Raw genomic sequence first — 16,749 nt, forward strand, 5'->3', positions numbered from 1 at the left:
CTTTAGCAACGAAGGTCCAATGGCTGCTGTCGTCAACGAGGCTTTGGTCACCGATAGTGGTGCTTCGGTGATGGTGGCTAATGGTTTTTTTTTTTAATATTTGAACTGAGGATATTTTTATCTTTTCTACATTCAACTTATTTTCAATTTAATCCCTGAGGATTGAACTGAAGTTTTAGAATCTTTTGGGACCCATCAGAAAATATGTTTCTTCCCAAGTCCTTAAATGAAATTCTCCCTTAATTTTTTAAATTCTAAATTATTTAATTATTACTTAATATTTATTAAGATACTATTAAATCTATAAATGAAAACATTTAACTTTAAATTTAAAATATAATTGTCATATTAATCTTGATTTTCTTAGTTTGAAATCTTGAAAACAAATAAAATAAAATAATCTACTTCAATTTCAAATTATAAGACATTTTGATGTAAGATTATGCATACCAATAAAATGCAATAATGACATTTTAAAAACTTACTTTTTTAGAAAAAAATATAAACTTTCAAAACTATCATTCATTTAATGCTCCCTTGTCCAATTTATAAAATACTTTTAGAAAAAAAAATCACATATACCAATAAAACTTATTAAAATACACTTTACATCCTTACTTTTTCAAAACAAAAGATAAAATTTTAAAAATGTCTTTCATTTAACAATTATTTTGTAAAAGAATGTTAAGGAAAGAGAATATATAGGAATAACAATATTGAAAAAGTATTATCAATAAAACTTTTTTTATCAAAGTTTTTTATATTTTGAGACACCAAATCTCCATCCAAAAAAGTCTTATAATTTGGAATGAAAAGAGTATAACATTATAATATTAAGTTTATAATCATTTCAATTTTTTTCACTTAAAGAATAATATTAAAAAATATCATTAATAAAAATTTACTTTTATCAAATTATTTTATATTTTAAAACAACAAAATTATTTCAATTTTATCTTATAAAATTTGTAAAGGATGGAGTAGAATTGTTTTTACTTATGTTATTTTCATTATGAATATTAGGATATTATGTGGATGTCTATTATCTCAGATTCTCCAATATCTTTCGGTTACTATAATATCTTTTAGCTATTATTATCTTTTATATTTTATTCACTTTAATTGATATATTTGTGTCTATAAATAGAAACCACTTTAGTTGTATTCGACACACTGAAATAAGAAAGCTCCCTATTCTCTTATTCTCTCAATATAGTATTCTCTCTTCTCTTCTACTCTTAGTCTCTACTTCATAACATGTTATTGGCACGATTATTTTTCTTCTACCATCATTGGTACAAACAATGTCAAATTTGGCTAAACTCAAATTTGTAGCCTTGGATATTATGGGAAGAAATTATTTATCTTAGTTCTTAGATGCTAAAATTCACCTCAATGCAAATGGTCTAGGAGATACCATTAAAGCATCCAATAAAGCATCTAATAAGGAAAAGGCAAAAGCAATGATCTTCCTACGTCACTACCTCCATGAAGGATTGAAAGCTATATATCTTATTATGAAAGACCCACTTATTCTTTAGAATAGCCTGAAGGAAAGATATGATCATCAAAAAACAGTTATCCTTCCACAAGCATGATATGAATGGATGCACCTGCACTTACAGGACTTTAAAACTGTAGATGAGTATAATTCAGTTGTGTTTAAAATTAGTTCTAAACTCAAATTGTGTGGAGAAAAAATAACTGATGAAGATATTTTAGAAAAAACATTCTCTACATTTCATACATCTAATTTGCTCCTGCAGTAGCAATATTGCGAGAAAGGATTTAAGAAATATTCAGAGCTAATATCATGTCTTTTAGTTGCTGAACAAAACAATGAGTTATTAATGAAAAACCATGAGTTACGACCAACTGGCACTGCTCCATACCCTGAAGTGAATGCAGCAACATATGACCACCATATTTATGTGCAACCATATGGTCAAGGTCTTACTCGTGGTTACAGTCATGGTCGTGGTTGTGGTAGTGGTCATGGATATGGGCAAGGTTAAAATAGAGACTTGCATCACAAAACTCCCTACCTAAAGTGACAAATTGTAAAATGCAACAACAAAAGGGGTGGAGAAAGTAATCAAATTGCTGAAAACAAATGTTATCATTGTGGTGAAACTGGACATTGGGCTCATACCTATTTTACCCCAAGGCATCTTATTGACCTTTCTCAAGAATCCCTAAAAAGGGAGAATAAAGTGGAGACAAACCTTATATCTTTCAGTAATGATCTTGATGATAATATAGACGTATTCAATTTAGACATTGCTGATTTCTTCTCTAACCCAGATGGAAAACATTGGGTACCTTATTGATGATAGAATAGTCCAAACATAAATTATGTTATGGTTATTAATTATGTTTTCTACATTGTAAGTTTCACATATTCCTTTTTATAATTTTATGCATTTTTAGAACATTAAAGTTGATGATGGAATATTAATTTATGTTAAAGTTTATAATTTTATTGGAATTTATGTTTTTCATATTTTAGCACATCAATCCTTATATTTATTTTTAATGTTTTAAAGAATGGCTAATTCTATGGTCGACACCAACATTAATTATGCAGATATATGCCTTGTGGATAATGCTATGATGCATACGATTCTAAATGATATAAGATATTTTTCAAATTTAATAAGGAAGGAAGCATATATTAGTACTATATATGATGGTACAAAATTAATTGAAGGCTCTAGACGAGCTAGTATAATATTACCAAGAGAAATAAATTTGCATATTGATAATGCATTATATTCCTCTAAGTCTCATAGGAATTTATTAAGTTTCAAAGATATTTAAAAAAATAGATATCACATTGAGACGATGAATGATAAGGATGTTGAATATCTACATATCACAAAAAGTATCTCAAATGATAAATGTGTATTGGAAAGATTACTCGCATTCTCTTCCAGATTGTACTACACACATATTAGTACAATAGAATCACATATTATTGTAAACTAGAAGTTTACAAATCACATGTTTCTTGCTTGGCATGATCGATTGGGCCATCCTGGATCAATTATTATGTGAAAAAATAATAGAAAGCACATGCAAACATGACTTGAAGAGTTAGCAGATTCCTTAATCCAATAATTTTTCATGTGCTGCTTGCTCCCAAGGGAAATTGATTATCTGACCGTCACCAACCAAAATTGGGAGTGAATTGGTAAACTTTTCAGAGCACGTATAAGGAAATATTTGTAGGTCAATTCATCCACCATGTGAACCATTTAGATATTTTATAGTTTTGATCGATGCATTAACTAGATGGTTACATGTTTTTGTTTATTGTCATCTCACAACCAAGCATTTGCAAGATTGCTTGCTCAATTAATTCAACTAAGAGCTCATTTTCCTCATTATTCAATTAAGAAAATATGCTTTAACAATACTGTTGAGTTTACATCTCAAGCATTTAATGATTATTGTATGTCCATTGAAATTGAAATTGAGCATCCTGTAGCACATGTTCATATACAAAATGGACTTGCGGAATCATTTATTAAATGATTAAAATTGATTGCTAGAAAATTTCTCATGGAATCAAAACTCCCGATAACTACTTGAGGGCATGCAATCATGTATGCTGCAACATTAATTCGCATAAGGCCAATAAGCAATCAAAATTCCTCCCCTTTACAAATGATTTTGGGTCAAGAACCTAACAATTCTCATCTTAAAGTCTTTGGTTGTGCAGTTTATGTTCCAATTGCTCCACCATAATATACAAAGATGGGACCTCAAAGGTTAGGAATATATGTTGGATATGAATCTCCATCAATAATAAGATATCTTGAACTATTAACTGGATACTTATTGACAGCACAGTTTGCTTATTGTCATTTTGATGAATCATTTTTTTCCAACATTAGAGGGAGAGAAAAAATAGTTGGGAAAGGAAATTAGTTGGAATAAATTATCATTGTCTTCTTTAGATCCTCGTACAAAACAATGTAAACAAGAAATTTAAAATATAATTCAATTGTAAAATTTAGCAAATCAATTGCCAAACACATTTGCTGACCCAAAAAGGGTGACTAAATCACATATTTTAGCTGCTAATGCTTTAATCAAGATTGATGTCCCAATTGGACAATTCACTGTCAATGAGTCTAAGCCCCACTTGAAGTGTGGTAGACCTATCGTTTCAAAGATAAAAATTCTCAAAAAAGAAAAGGAGCTAAGAATTTAGATGGTTATGTCAAGGAAAGGAAACTCCAGAAGAAATATTGAACACAACAAAAGTCTTAGTTCTAGATGAGACACAAGTACCTAAAATAAATGAACATAATGAGATCTTAATAAAGTATGTTGTTGATGGAATTCGATAGGATAGAAATGAAGTTAATGCTAATGACAATTTTGCATATAATATAGCGCTTAATGTCATGAATGACAATGAGGATCAAGAACTAAAGTCTGTTAAGGAATGCAAGCAAAGAAATGATTGGCCAAATTGAAAAGATGCAATGGAGATAGAATTAAAATCTCTTGAGAAATGAAAAGTTTTCAGACCTATTGCTACACACCTAAAAGATGTGAAACCTATTGGATATAAATGGGTCTTTGTATGAAAGCAAAACGAAAGAGATGAGATTGTAAGGTATAAAGCATGACTCATTGCTTAAGAGTTTTCACAATGACCTAGCATTGATTTTGATCAAACATACTCACCTGTGGTGGACGCAACTATCCTTCATTACTTGATTAGTTTAGCAGCACAAGAGAGATTGGGTTTGTATCTAATGGACATTGTTATATCCTATTTATATGGCTCTCTTGATAATGATATTTACATGAGAATTCCAAAAGGATTCCAATTGCAACAAGCAAACAATGAAGGTTCTCGAGAACAATACTCAATCAAGCTAAATAAATCCCTTTATAGGTTGAAACAATTAGGCGCATGTGGTATAATTGCCTTAGTGAATACTTGATAAAGGAAGGATATAAGAATGATCCTATTTGTCCATGCCTTTTCCTAAAAAGATCTAAAAATGGGTATGTAATAATTGTAGTTTACGTTGATGACATAAATATTATTGCAACTCCTGCAAGATTCCAAAAGCTATTAATTGCTTGAAGAAAGAATTTGAAATGAAGGATTTAGGAAGGACAAAATTTTGCCTTGGATTACAAATTGAACATTTGAATGGTGAAATTTTTGTGTACTAAGAAGCATATATAAAATGTGTCCTAAAGAGATTTTATATGGACAAATCACATTATTTAAGCACTTCAATGGTTGTTAGATCTTTGGATAAGGACAAAGATCCTTTTAGGCCTCAAGTAGAGGATGAAAAACTACTTAATCCAGAAGTATCATATCTTAGTACCACTAGAGCACTAATGTATCTTGCTATTCATACACGACCAGATATATCATTTGCTATTAATCTATTAGCAAGGTGTAGTTCTTTACCAACACGAAGACATTGGAATGGAGTTAAACATATTCTGCGTTACTTTAGAGGTACTATGGATATGGGTTTATTATATTCTAATAGAAGCAGGATTTAATGGGCTATGCAGATGCAGGATTCATGTTAGATCCTCATAATGGTCGATCTTAAATGAGCTACTTGTTTACTTGTGACGGCACCACTATTTCATGGTGATCTATGAAACAAATGATAGCTGTCGCATCTTCTAATCATATAAAAATTTTAGCAATACATGAAGCAAGCCAAGAATGCTTTGGTTAAGATCTGTGATCCATCACATCCAAAGCACCTGTGCTCTTTCTTCTAGAAAAATGATCCCAACAATCATATGTGAAGATAATTCTATATGTGTTGCCTAGTTGAGAGAAGGATATATTAAAGGAGAAAGAACAAAGCATATCTTGCTAAAATTCTTCTTCACACATGATATTCAAAAAAATAGAGAAATCTAAATTAAACAAGTTTGTTCCAGTAATAATCTAGCAGATTTCTTGACCAAAGCACTTCCTACTTCAACTTTTGAGAAGCTTGTATACAACATCAGGGTTTACAAGCTAAGAAATATAAGTGTTATCATCACCAAGGGAAGTAAAAGTTATGCTGCACTCTTTTTTTCTTAGCTAAAGTTTTGTCCCACTGGTTATGAACATCAAATAGTAAAGCTAAAATCTCTTGCAATCTTGCTCGACTCAAGCCATCACACACTAATGCCAACAGAGGAGGGGAGACGAGTCAGACCACAAAAGGGGGCACCACATAGAGGTAACTGGCTGTGGCTTATGGCTAGCAATTAGCAAAGGTGAACCTCAAACAAATGAGAAGCAGAGGGGAGGAGACTGGAAAGGTAGCTCGGTCAGGGTCATTTGCTTAGTTAGGGGCTTAGGTCACACGCACAGCACGAGGTTCAACATTAAAGGCTTCACAATTCACTCATAGTCACAGTCTTCACTTTAGGAGTTAGGCCCAAGTTTCTTAGTTTTTGAATTTTTTTTAAAATGTCACCCCAGGTCCAGCTGAAAGTAGTAGAGCCCAGGATAAGAATGGAGAAGAACTGAAGAGTTTTATTAAAAAAATAATTATATACAGGCGGGTACTCGGGTAAATTGCACACCTTAGTTGTAATTACCTATCTCATTTTAGTCATTATTAGAAAAAAAAAAAGGTAGTTATTACTTAAATTAAAATAATTATTGATATTTACAACACTTGAATTTCAGTAATTAAAAAATTTGCAAAGCAAAACTTGTCATTTACTATCCTGTTTTGATCATTACTAGAATAAAAGTAGCATTACTTAAATCAAAGTAGTTTTAAATTGGGGTCATTATATCATTTCACAAAAAATGTTAATGTCAACAAGGTTCCTAAAAAATACTATCATATTTCTCAATACTTTATTGTTATTTGCATATTTCAAAGGAAATTTTTTTTCATTTTCCTTATTATTATAACAACATATTAAGCTATTAACAACTTTATTTAAATTAAAATTTAATTATTTAAAATTAGGTGAATATTTTTAAAATGTCAAAGTTATAATCAAGGATAAATTTATTATTTTGAGGAGATTTTTTATTTAATTAGGATGGTATTTAATTTGTTAAGTATATAAACAAAGGGCATTTAGAAAAAAAATATTTTAGATAAAGGTCTTATATTAAAAAATATGAGAAATATTCTTATAACAAGGATAGGACAGATTAAATTACAAATAACTTTTGTATGTTCTTAATAGTCAAACATTTGACCTTAGTCCAAGGTTAAGAATAAAGACCTGGCCTGTCATTTTCATGAAGCAACTTTTCTACGTATACAAGCTGGAGATGCTGACTCCGTTTTATTTTTTTTTTATTGGTATTTTCAAAAGACCCTTTAAAAAAAACTGATAATATTACAAAATAACATATTTGCGCGTCACAAATTAAACGATGTTACGGTAATTCATACGAGCAACGCCTAGAGCTCTCAATACTGCCACAGTGAGACCTCAGTATCAACCTCCACGTCATTCCAGCTCCAACCATATGGTCTAAAAGAGGGTGGCGATCGGAGAGGTTCCTCCGCCATATTCAACAACAAATGACGGAGCTCGTCAAACTCCGTCGACGCCTCCGGAGTTTGATCGATGTACCTCTCTTCTTCTTCACAGTAATCCTGCAAAATATTCGACGGCGACGCATCTCCGATGACTTCGTCGTCGACCGTTGTACTACCGCGACTGCTGCAAACTTCAACATCATCACTATTGCTACTCCGGCCGAATTCCTGAGCAGCGAGAGCGGCCACGCTCCTAATCTCCGCCGCATTGGTTGATTCCGGCAGAGTCAACCTCCAAGACGAGTCAGCGAAATTAAGGCAAGCCGACTTCCCACGAAGAGCCAGTGCCGCCACGTCATGAGCACGAGCGGCCATCTCCGCCGTGGAATATGTTCCGAGCCAAATTCTTGTCTTATCATTCGGCACACGAACCTCGCAAACCCACTTGTCGTTGTTCCTCCTTCGTACTCCTCTGTACACGGGATGCCTCGTCTCCCTGAAAACCCTCCGTCCCGCTCGCTTCTTGGGTCTCTCCGACGCCAATAACAACATCGGCTCGCCACCACTCGACAAACTTCCCTCTGAAGAAGAATCGAATGTGTTTTGTCTGAAAAAATCCATCAAATTTGGATAAGATGATGTGAGAAAGTAGTGAGCAGGCGAGTGTTGAGTTGAGTTGGTGGTGGGGAGAGTGAGGAGTTATATATAGTTTGGGTTAAGGAAGAGATGAGTGGGACCTACTTGGGGTTTGGCTACAACGTGGACGTGGACACGGACACGGACGCGGAAATGGTTGGATTATAAGACAGTCATCAGCCCCCACGGTTACCACTTGCGTTTGATAGTTGCTACTGCCAGCTGAGTTCTGCTCTACTGGTATCGTTTTAATTGCTACTGCCAGCTGAGTTCTGCTCTACTAGTATCGTTTTAATTTGGCCCTATCGTTTTAATTTGGCCCACGTGTTAAACACTGATTCCATTTGTACGGTCATGATAACGATCATGTAATATGGCGATGCAATAAATTTAAATTAAGGTTATGCATAGGTTAAGCATTCCAATTTAGATTTGCATTTGAACCAAATTTTTATTTGAATACATAAAAGTATATGAAATCCAAAGATATGTTTTATTATAATTTTTTGTAATTTAAAATTTTATCTATATTCTACTTATTTAAAATTTTAACTTCTTCGACTCTTGTTTTTTTTCATGTTTTTATATTGGTGTCTTTATTAGTTATTACTCCTGTCTCTCTTTCATATCTCATTTTTGCCTCTAACCAATTCTCTCTTTCATATCTCGTTCTTGCCTCTAACCAATTAAAAATATAGATAAGCTCATTATTTACTCTCAATCTTTTGTTTTTCCTTTGAATTTTAGCTTGTCTGTCCTTTATCTTTAAATTTTTTTTCACACTATCCAAATAAAAGATTTTAAATATATGAAATTAAAATGTAATATTTTAAATATATAATTTTAAATAATTTAAATTTAAATCCATAAATCAATTTTAGTTTGTGTAATACTCCCCCAATCTTATATTCATAAATATCTTGGGGGTAAAATTTTAGTTCTTTTTTATGCCAGATGGGTTCGGCCAGCGTCTGAGTGAGTGAAATGTCGTAGATGGCGCATTCTCCCATCTAAACCTTCAGGCTGCCTGTGGGGGTCTATTGCACAATTCTCAGGGGCACTTTATTCATGGCTTCACGTGCAGGTTGGAAGGAGAAGACTGTTTAACTGCTGAATTGTGTGCTTGTACACATGGTATGAAGCTTGCTTGGGATGCTGGGTTTAGAAAAGTGGAGCTTGAAACCGATTCACTTGAGGCGATTGATCTCATTCTGCATGAGTTCAGCGACACCCACAGGGACTATGGTATTGTCATGGAAGTGAAAGCCTTGATCCAGAGGATCGAATTGAGATCCGAATAACCTACGTTTGTCGAAGGAGGAATGCCACTGCTGATTATCTCGCGAAGCTTGGTCTGCATATGATGATGGGACTTTCTTTCTTTTCTAGTTTTCCTACTGATTTAGTTGCCTTTTTGGCTCGAGACTTGGATATGGCTAATCAAGGCATAGGCCAACTCGTGAGCCTTGGCTTCGTTTTGTATCAAAAAAAGAAAAAAAAATATTTCTTTTTTAAAGGCACTAAATAAACTATTTTAAAAAAAATAATTTGTAATTATATATATGTAAGCAAATTATTTAGAGAACATAACTACATAAATTTTGAGTGATAAAAATTATTTAATTAATTCTAAAGTTATTAATCTTTTAATAAAAATATAAATGTATTTAATATCATCAGGGTTAAGATACAAAAATGCTTCAATGTTTTTACCTAGGCACACCCCATATCTTAAAGTATTTTGGCACAAATTCACCCCCAACATTTTTTAAATTGATACAACCTCACTCTATCAATAGGATTTGACCATGTTGACTATTAAGTCAAGAATTTTAACTATCAACTATTTAGATGGCTTGCCAGATACTCTAGCCCTCCACATGTAACAAATCTCTCCTCTACCCCTTTCACTTTCCTCTTCCATGTCACCTAGATTGTGTTCATCTTCCTCCCCCTGCCCTCTTAGCTTCTTCTTCCTCCTTCTCCAAACCTAGATCCGAATGACAGTGAAGACTCCCCTTTCACTTCTCTCCTCTAAGCTCATCAAATCTTGTTGATGAAGATGGTGAGGATGGAATTGAGAACCTCACATGAAGCATGGTGATGAAACTTAGAGCAATTGCGCCAATGAAGACAATGACTGATGCTCATGTATGGCTCGACACCTACGATTGGGATGGAGATATGCCCATGAGCTTCATTGTTCCTTTGATTTTGTGTGGCTCAATACCTTTGTTTCTAGCTTCATGGGATTATGGGTTTATGTGTTTCCTTCAATGGCTTTGAGATTTGTTGATTCTGAGTTAGTTTCAGATGTTCCTTTAATGGCTTTGAGATTTATTAATTTTGGGTCTTCGGGTTTCAAATTTGCATTGTCTATTTGTGCTTCCTGAAATTTGTTCTTCTGGGTTCAAAATTTGCCCTTGAAAGCATTGGAATTGCTTGCTGAAATTTTTCATTGAAAAAATAATGCTTGCTAAAAATTTCCATTCTTGATTTGTGATAGGTATTGTTGTCTCAATTCTTTATGGATTTTATATGTTTTTTTATTTAGTTTAACTTTGTTGTTTCAATTCTTCAGTCTTTACAATATGCTGAAATATATATATATATATATATATATGTTTTTTATTTCTAATCTTCAACTCTTTTGGATCTTCCAATCTTCATGATGTGAGAGATGTAACATCTTAAGTTTTCAACTTGAAATTTGAGTCTTTAAGAAGGGTAAATTGGTCAAATTTATGATTTATAAATTAATAGTGTTTTTAGGATACTAATAAACTTATTTGACATTTAAATAGCCTTGGAAATAAGCTAAGATGGTATACAGGTCAACCGGGCTCGAATGGGAGAACAAAATGGCATGTGGCACTTACTATGCCATATGCCACAACACACTCATAATGCACCATAGTGCAATGCCAAATTCTAGCTTAAACCAGACGCAAAATGCATCTAATTTCAAAGAGAAAAAGAAGGAAATAAGAGAAAGTGAAGGAGGGAGAACTTGAGGCTATTAGGGCTTGACCTGGGGAGCTATTTTGGAAGTATTTAGAGCAAGATTCATTCTTGGATAAGTTTCCTATATCTCCCTTTCCTATTATGCGAATTTCTATGACTTCAAGATAATGTGAGGCTTGATTTTGTCTCTCCTTGGGTTGTAACCAAACCCATTGCCTTAGTTAAGGTCTTAGGATGTTAAATCCAGCTTCTAAATCTAAGTTTATGGATTGTGTAGTGATTTAGAGTTTGTAGTTATGGTTTGGATGAACCCTAAGTAGAATTTAGGTGTTTAGAAGTAATGTGAGTAAAGGAGTAGTGTAATTTAAGTGTTTAGGTGTTAAAGGAAATTAATGAAGTTTGTTGGAAGGGTTGATGTTGATTAAATGAAATCTTTGGATGTAATGGGTATCTAAAATTTAGCGAGTTTAAGGTGTTAATTGTAGTAATAATTGATAATTATTGCATAATCATGTAGATTAAGTATTGCTCAAGTGTTGTTGAGCTTGTGGACTGTGTGAAGCAAACGTTAGATCATGATAACCCTTTTTGTGCGATAAAAGGATTGAGGTAATGAAATGATTTACTCTATTTAATTAAGTGTTTAATATTTGTAAGTAAATACGTAGTTTGCATACGTGTGTTTTGAAAGCATTGTATATTACGAAAGAAGGATTTTGTGCATTTGAAATGATTTTAAAACAATGAAATTGTAAAAGTTTATTATATGAGTAATTTATAGTTTTAATATAAGTATGTGATAATTATGAGAAGTATGAGCATAATTATGATAGGAGGTAGGAGTTCACCTATAAGAAGGAATAGTAGAAGTTTATATGACATTCATCTCCTTAGTATCTAATAAGGTACGGTATTAGAGATTATCTCCTTAGTACTTATGTGGGGTACAGTATTGGAGATTTATACTTCTGAGAATCAATGTAATGCAGTGTTGGAATAACAACACCCTAAATCTTGTATGATAATGGAAAATCATAGTTCAAAAATGAGATAGGACACCTTTACCAGGTGATTCTTCTACCGAAGGTGAGCTCGAGCAACTGTGTATGTGCGCCTAGTCCAATAGAGCCTTTGCTTTCAGTAGGGGTGATATAGAGACTCGGATAGTAGAATGATTATGCTTGAGTGAAAATGACCTATAATTATAGGAATGTTATATTTGAATATGCTAAATGGGTGTTTTTACCTATATGACCTTTACTTGCTTATAGTTATGCATGTTGATTGATAGTTGTAAAGTATTTATTACTAAGATGTTTATCTCACCTTGTGGTTATATTTTGAAGGTGAGAACTCCGATAGGGGCAAAGAAAAGGAAGAGACTAACAAGGATTGAAGAGCTTCATTTGTATATCTTTTCCTTTTATGTTTTGGTAGTGTAATGAATAGCTTATGAATTCTATGCCAACTTAGGATCACTCATTGTCTTATATTCACTTGCATGAGAATTGTAATGTATGAGTATGTATCTCGACCTAGAATGATATGTCTGTGTAGAAATTGTTGTGTGAAGTTGAAATATTAGTGTAAGTGATGATTTTGTAATGTTTTGCATGTGTGGATGGCCAAAGCATTATTTGAGATTATATTATTACCCCTTGATATTGTTATGAAATCAGGGTTTTGATGGCTAGATTGTGTATATATAGTTGTTGTTGGGATATAATTGGTTTATCAAGTTGTGTGTGATCCATTTGAGTTGGTCCAAGTGGTTCCAAAGCTATTGGCACTAGGTTGTGAGTTTTAGACAACCTTATGTGTGTTATGAGTTGAAAACGAACCATTTTGAATTTAGGTGTCCAATTTTTAAATGTTTGAATATTTGGATGTGAGACTAGTGTCAATAGTTAGAGGGCTCGAACAGCTACGTGTGGATGCTTGAATCGCTCAAATCGGATGATGAAATAACACGCTCTAGAAGTTAAATTTGGAGTGTTGTCATGACAGTTGCTTACTATTATGATAGCAGCGACATGCCACGATGTAGGTTATGTGCACCTCAATGCATTGTACAGTGAGAATATTGGGTTCTCTATGCCATCTATTGCAGTGGATGGAGCACTTTTGGGCAATCAAAAATGTCTCTTTTAGTACTTGTTTGATAGGTTATTCGATTTTCTTGCTTTTGCTAACTTTTGTAACTTATTATAAATTATGGTTTGAGTTCAAATGTCTCTCTCTTTTTTTTAAAAAAAAAAGAATTTTCTTGGAATCTCAGTATTTTAAACTATCTATTTCTAAATCCTTGAGTTGTGATGACTTTATTTAGAAATTTAATTAATCTTAATTATTACAACGATGTGTTAGAGTATTGTTTTAATAATGTCAAAGCAGACATTATAAGAAAGGGGGGAGAGAGAGATTGAGAAGTGTGCAACTGTGGGGGAAAAGAAGATTGAAGAATGGTGATGAGCTTAGTTTAAATCTAGGTATAGATCTTTTTTTTATGAAATATGGATATTATTATTCTAGGTTATTCTTATTTTGCAACCATGGTCGCCGGCGACCTAAAGTTGTATCTCTTCTTCTTCTTCTTATTTTTCAATTTTTAATTTTTAAAATATGCCATGTTAGCATACCACCTTAACAAAATAAGTCAACTAACGGTTAAATGTTTGCACTTGTTAGCTCAGATGACATTATACCATTTTCAAAAATATAAAGGTGAAATTGTATTAGAAAAATACTTTAGAATATGAAATGCACTTGGGTGAAAATATTGAGGACATTTTTAAAACCTTAACCCATGTCATTTTTTAGGAAAAAATTACCAATTTTAATATTTAGGAATTAACATATCTAATAGGTCAAAGTATAATGGTTCAATTCAAATAAAATAAACCATAGGAGCATAATTCAAATTTAAGAAAAATTAGGGTAGATAAAAGAATGGATTGACCCATGAACTATAAATTCAAAAGTATCTAGAATTTTAAATTTTTTTTTTGATACTATATTCTCCTTTAACTTTTAAAAATGGTATAATCTAACCTCTACTATTAACAAAAATTAACTTTAATTATTAATTGACTAAAAAATAATAAAAAATAATCTCAAAACTTACAGAAAAGAATCAAAAAATTACAATAAAGGATGCTCCTAGACCTATAATTTAGCGACCAATTTCCTTTTTACCCCAAAAATTAGAAGGAACGGCATATTAATTATTCTACTATTCATTAAACTTTTTTTTTCCTAATTCAATATATTTGTTTTATGTTTTTCCCTTGTGCACGCCGGCTTCTCATTCATGCAATTAATGTATGAAACTTTGAAAATTTGTTAGATTTTAAACAAATTAATATGTTTACAACCCCGACCTCTATTGTTGAGAAAATTAAAAATGTCTTATTAATAAAATCAATATTATATCAAAATATTATGTGTGTATTACATTAATTATAAAATAATCCCTTCATTTTAAATTATAAAATTTTAAATAAAATTTTATATCAATAAAATTTATTAAATATAATTTATAAATTTACTTTTTTAAATTAAAAACATAAATTTTTTAAAATATTTTTCATTTAATACTTCATTTATTAAAAAATATTAAAAAGAGAGATATGAGGAAAAGTAGTATTAAAAAATATTATTAATAAAATTTTATTTTTATCAAAATAATTTATATTTTAGAATATTAATTTTTTTAAAAAATATTTTTTAATTTGAGATGAAGAGAATAATTATTTAAAAAAAAAAGTATTACAAAGGTGAGGGAACAGTACGACAATTGGGGGAACGAAAGAAAGTAGAAAGGGAAAAAAAAAAAGGTGAGGTTCACACTTGAGACTTGAGGACTTGAGAGGATGCCACTTGGGAGACAGCTGTGTCTCAGTTATTGGTTGTTGGCAGACGACAAGCAGAAGTTGAAAGCGTGTCTAGAGTACTTGATGTGCTGACCAGGTCACCCATATTTCACTGCCACGTGTCATTCTCATTTTTGACAGCCGCCTCAACCTTGAAGTAATACGGATACCCACCCTTTCCCTGGTTACTTTCCTAATGTTATCAAGTATTTTGGTCAAAATGAAAATGTTATCAAGTGTCGAACATTGGACAAAACGTTGAACCGATCAAATATCCGATTCACAGTTGCATGAGGTTGAATGATTAGCCTGAACATGAACTTGCGATCACTAATCATACTGGTTATTCATAAATTAATATATTTTAAATAATATATTATTAAAACAACTTTATATAATAAATTAATAGTCCTTCACATTCCTATTTTAATACACTGGAAGAATTTTTTTTAATTCTTAATACAAGTATTAATTACATTTTTAATATTATTTTATTTAAATTCATTAACTAATATCGAGAATGTAATGTAAATTTTTTTAAAAATTCATTTAAATAGAAATAAAATTGAAAGTTATTTTATTTTCAGATAAAGTTAATAATTTAGTTACTTTTTTTTATTTCAATGAAATAATTATATGTACTTTATAATGAAGATTTGATATAGTAGTCTTCTATATTATAAATTTACTAAGGGGGAGAGAGAGAGTATTTATTTTGATCCTATTTGTTAAATATTTCAATGATTTTCTATCTTTATCCTTTGCCTACCATTAAATGTTAAGAAAGTTTTTAAATGTTAGAATATTTTATTTTAAAAGTATGTATATTTAATAAAGGTAAAGTTAAAAATTTATTGAATTTTTAAATAAAATTAATGAATTAATTTTTTTAATTTTATTAAAATATATTAAAAATAATTTATAAATAAAATTAGAAGATGAGGATATCCACATGAACCATAGGACAAAAATCCTTACATTATGATTTGAGGTTTGCATCTATACTGTTTCACAGGTTAAGGGCTATCATCTCTAACCTTGTTCTGTCGAAGTACGCTAGTATGATTTCGCATGTAGTTCTATTCACTTGTCCTTTGTAACCACAAAAATTATGGGAAGAATTATATAAATTAATTCAATTGTTAATAAATATTGTAGTAATTAATTGTTTTTGTGAAACTTTGACATAATTCTCCCAAAATTATATAATCATAAAAATATTATTAAATTCAAATAAAATAAATATATTAAGTTAAAAAAAGCAAGGAATATCCATTAATACTTTATAATATATATTGAAAAATATATTTATTTTATCATTTATAATTTTAGAATATTTTACATATTTTTTCTTAGTTTCCCATTATTCTATATTTTCTAATGTTCATTAGGTGCAAAAACCCATGAATTATAACATAAAAACATTTATTATTTTTTATGCGCCGAGAATTTGTTTTTCATTCTAATCATATTTTTTTGGATAAATTTTTCTATGAGAAGTTATGTCTAGCAAAAAAGAAATTGAGATTTTTTAATAAAAAATTCCATGAAATTTTTTTTTCAAATTAAAAAATAATCTTACAAAAGAATTCCATCAGAAAAATCATTTCTATAGAAGAAAGTTCTTCTCTATATTGATGAATGAAGAAAAATTGCACCAGAAAAGTTGTTTTCTCAAAAAAATTATGAGCTTATTTGTTTAAGATTAAAAAAATAAATAATTGTTAAATAGTTTAAATATTTTATAAAAATAATTTTTATATAGGTTT

The 16,749-nt window shown here is 31.0% G+C and overlaps 1 protein-coding gene across 1 annotated transcript; it reads right to left on the reverse strand.

Annotated features, from left to right (window-relative positions):
* Positions 1 to 7,121: 7,121 nt before the first annotated feature.
* On the reverse strand, positions 7,122 to 8,166 carry LOC129312019 (dehydration-responsive element-binding protein 1E-like). The gene has a single exon (XM_054954562.1). The coding sequence runs from the start codon at positions 8,127 to 8,129 to the stop codon at positions 7,437 to 7,439; it is 693 nt and encodes a 230-aa protein (XP_054810537.1). The 5' UTR covers positions 8,130 to 8,166; the 3' UTR covers positions 7,122 to 7,436.
* Positions 8,167 to 16,749: the final 8,583 nt, after the last annotated feature.

Source organism: Prosopis cineraria, unplaced genomic scaffold, assembly GCF_029017545.1.
Source record: "Prosopis cineraria cultivar Desert tree isolate PC_DT_omini unplaced genomic scaffold, ASM2901754v1 PC5, whole genome shotgun sequence".
Classification (NCBI taxonomy): Eukaryota; Viridiplantae; Streptophyta; class Magnoliopsida; order Fabales; family Fabaceae; genus Prosopis; species Prosopis cineraria.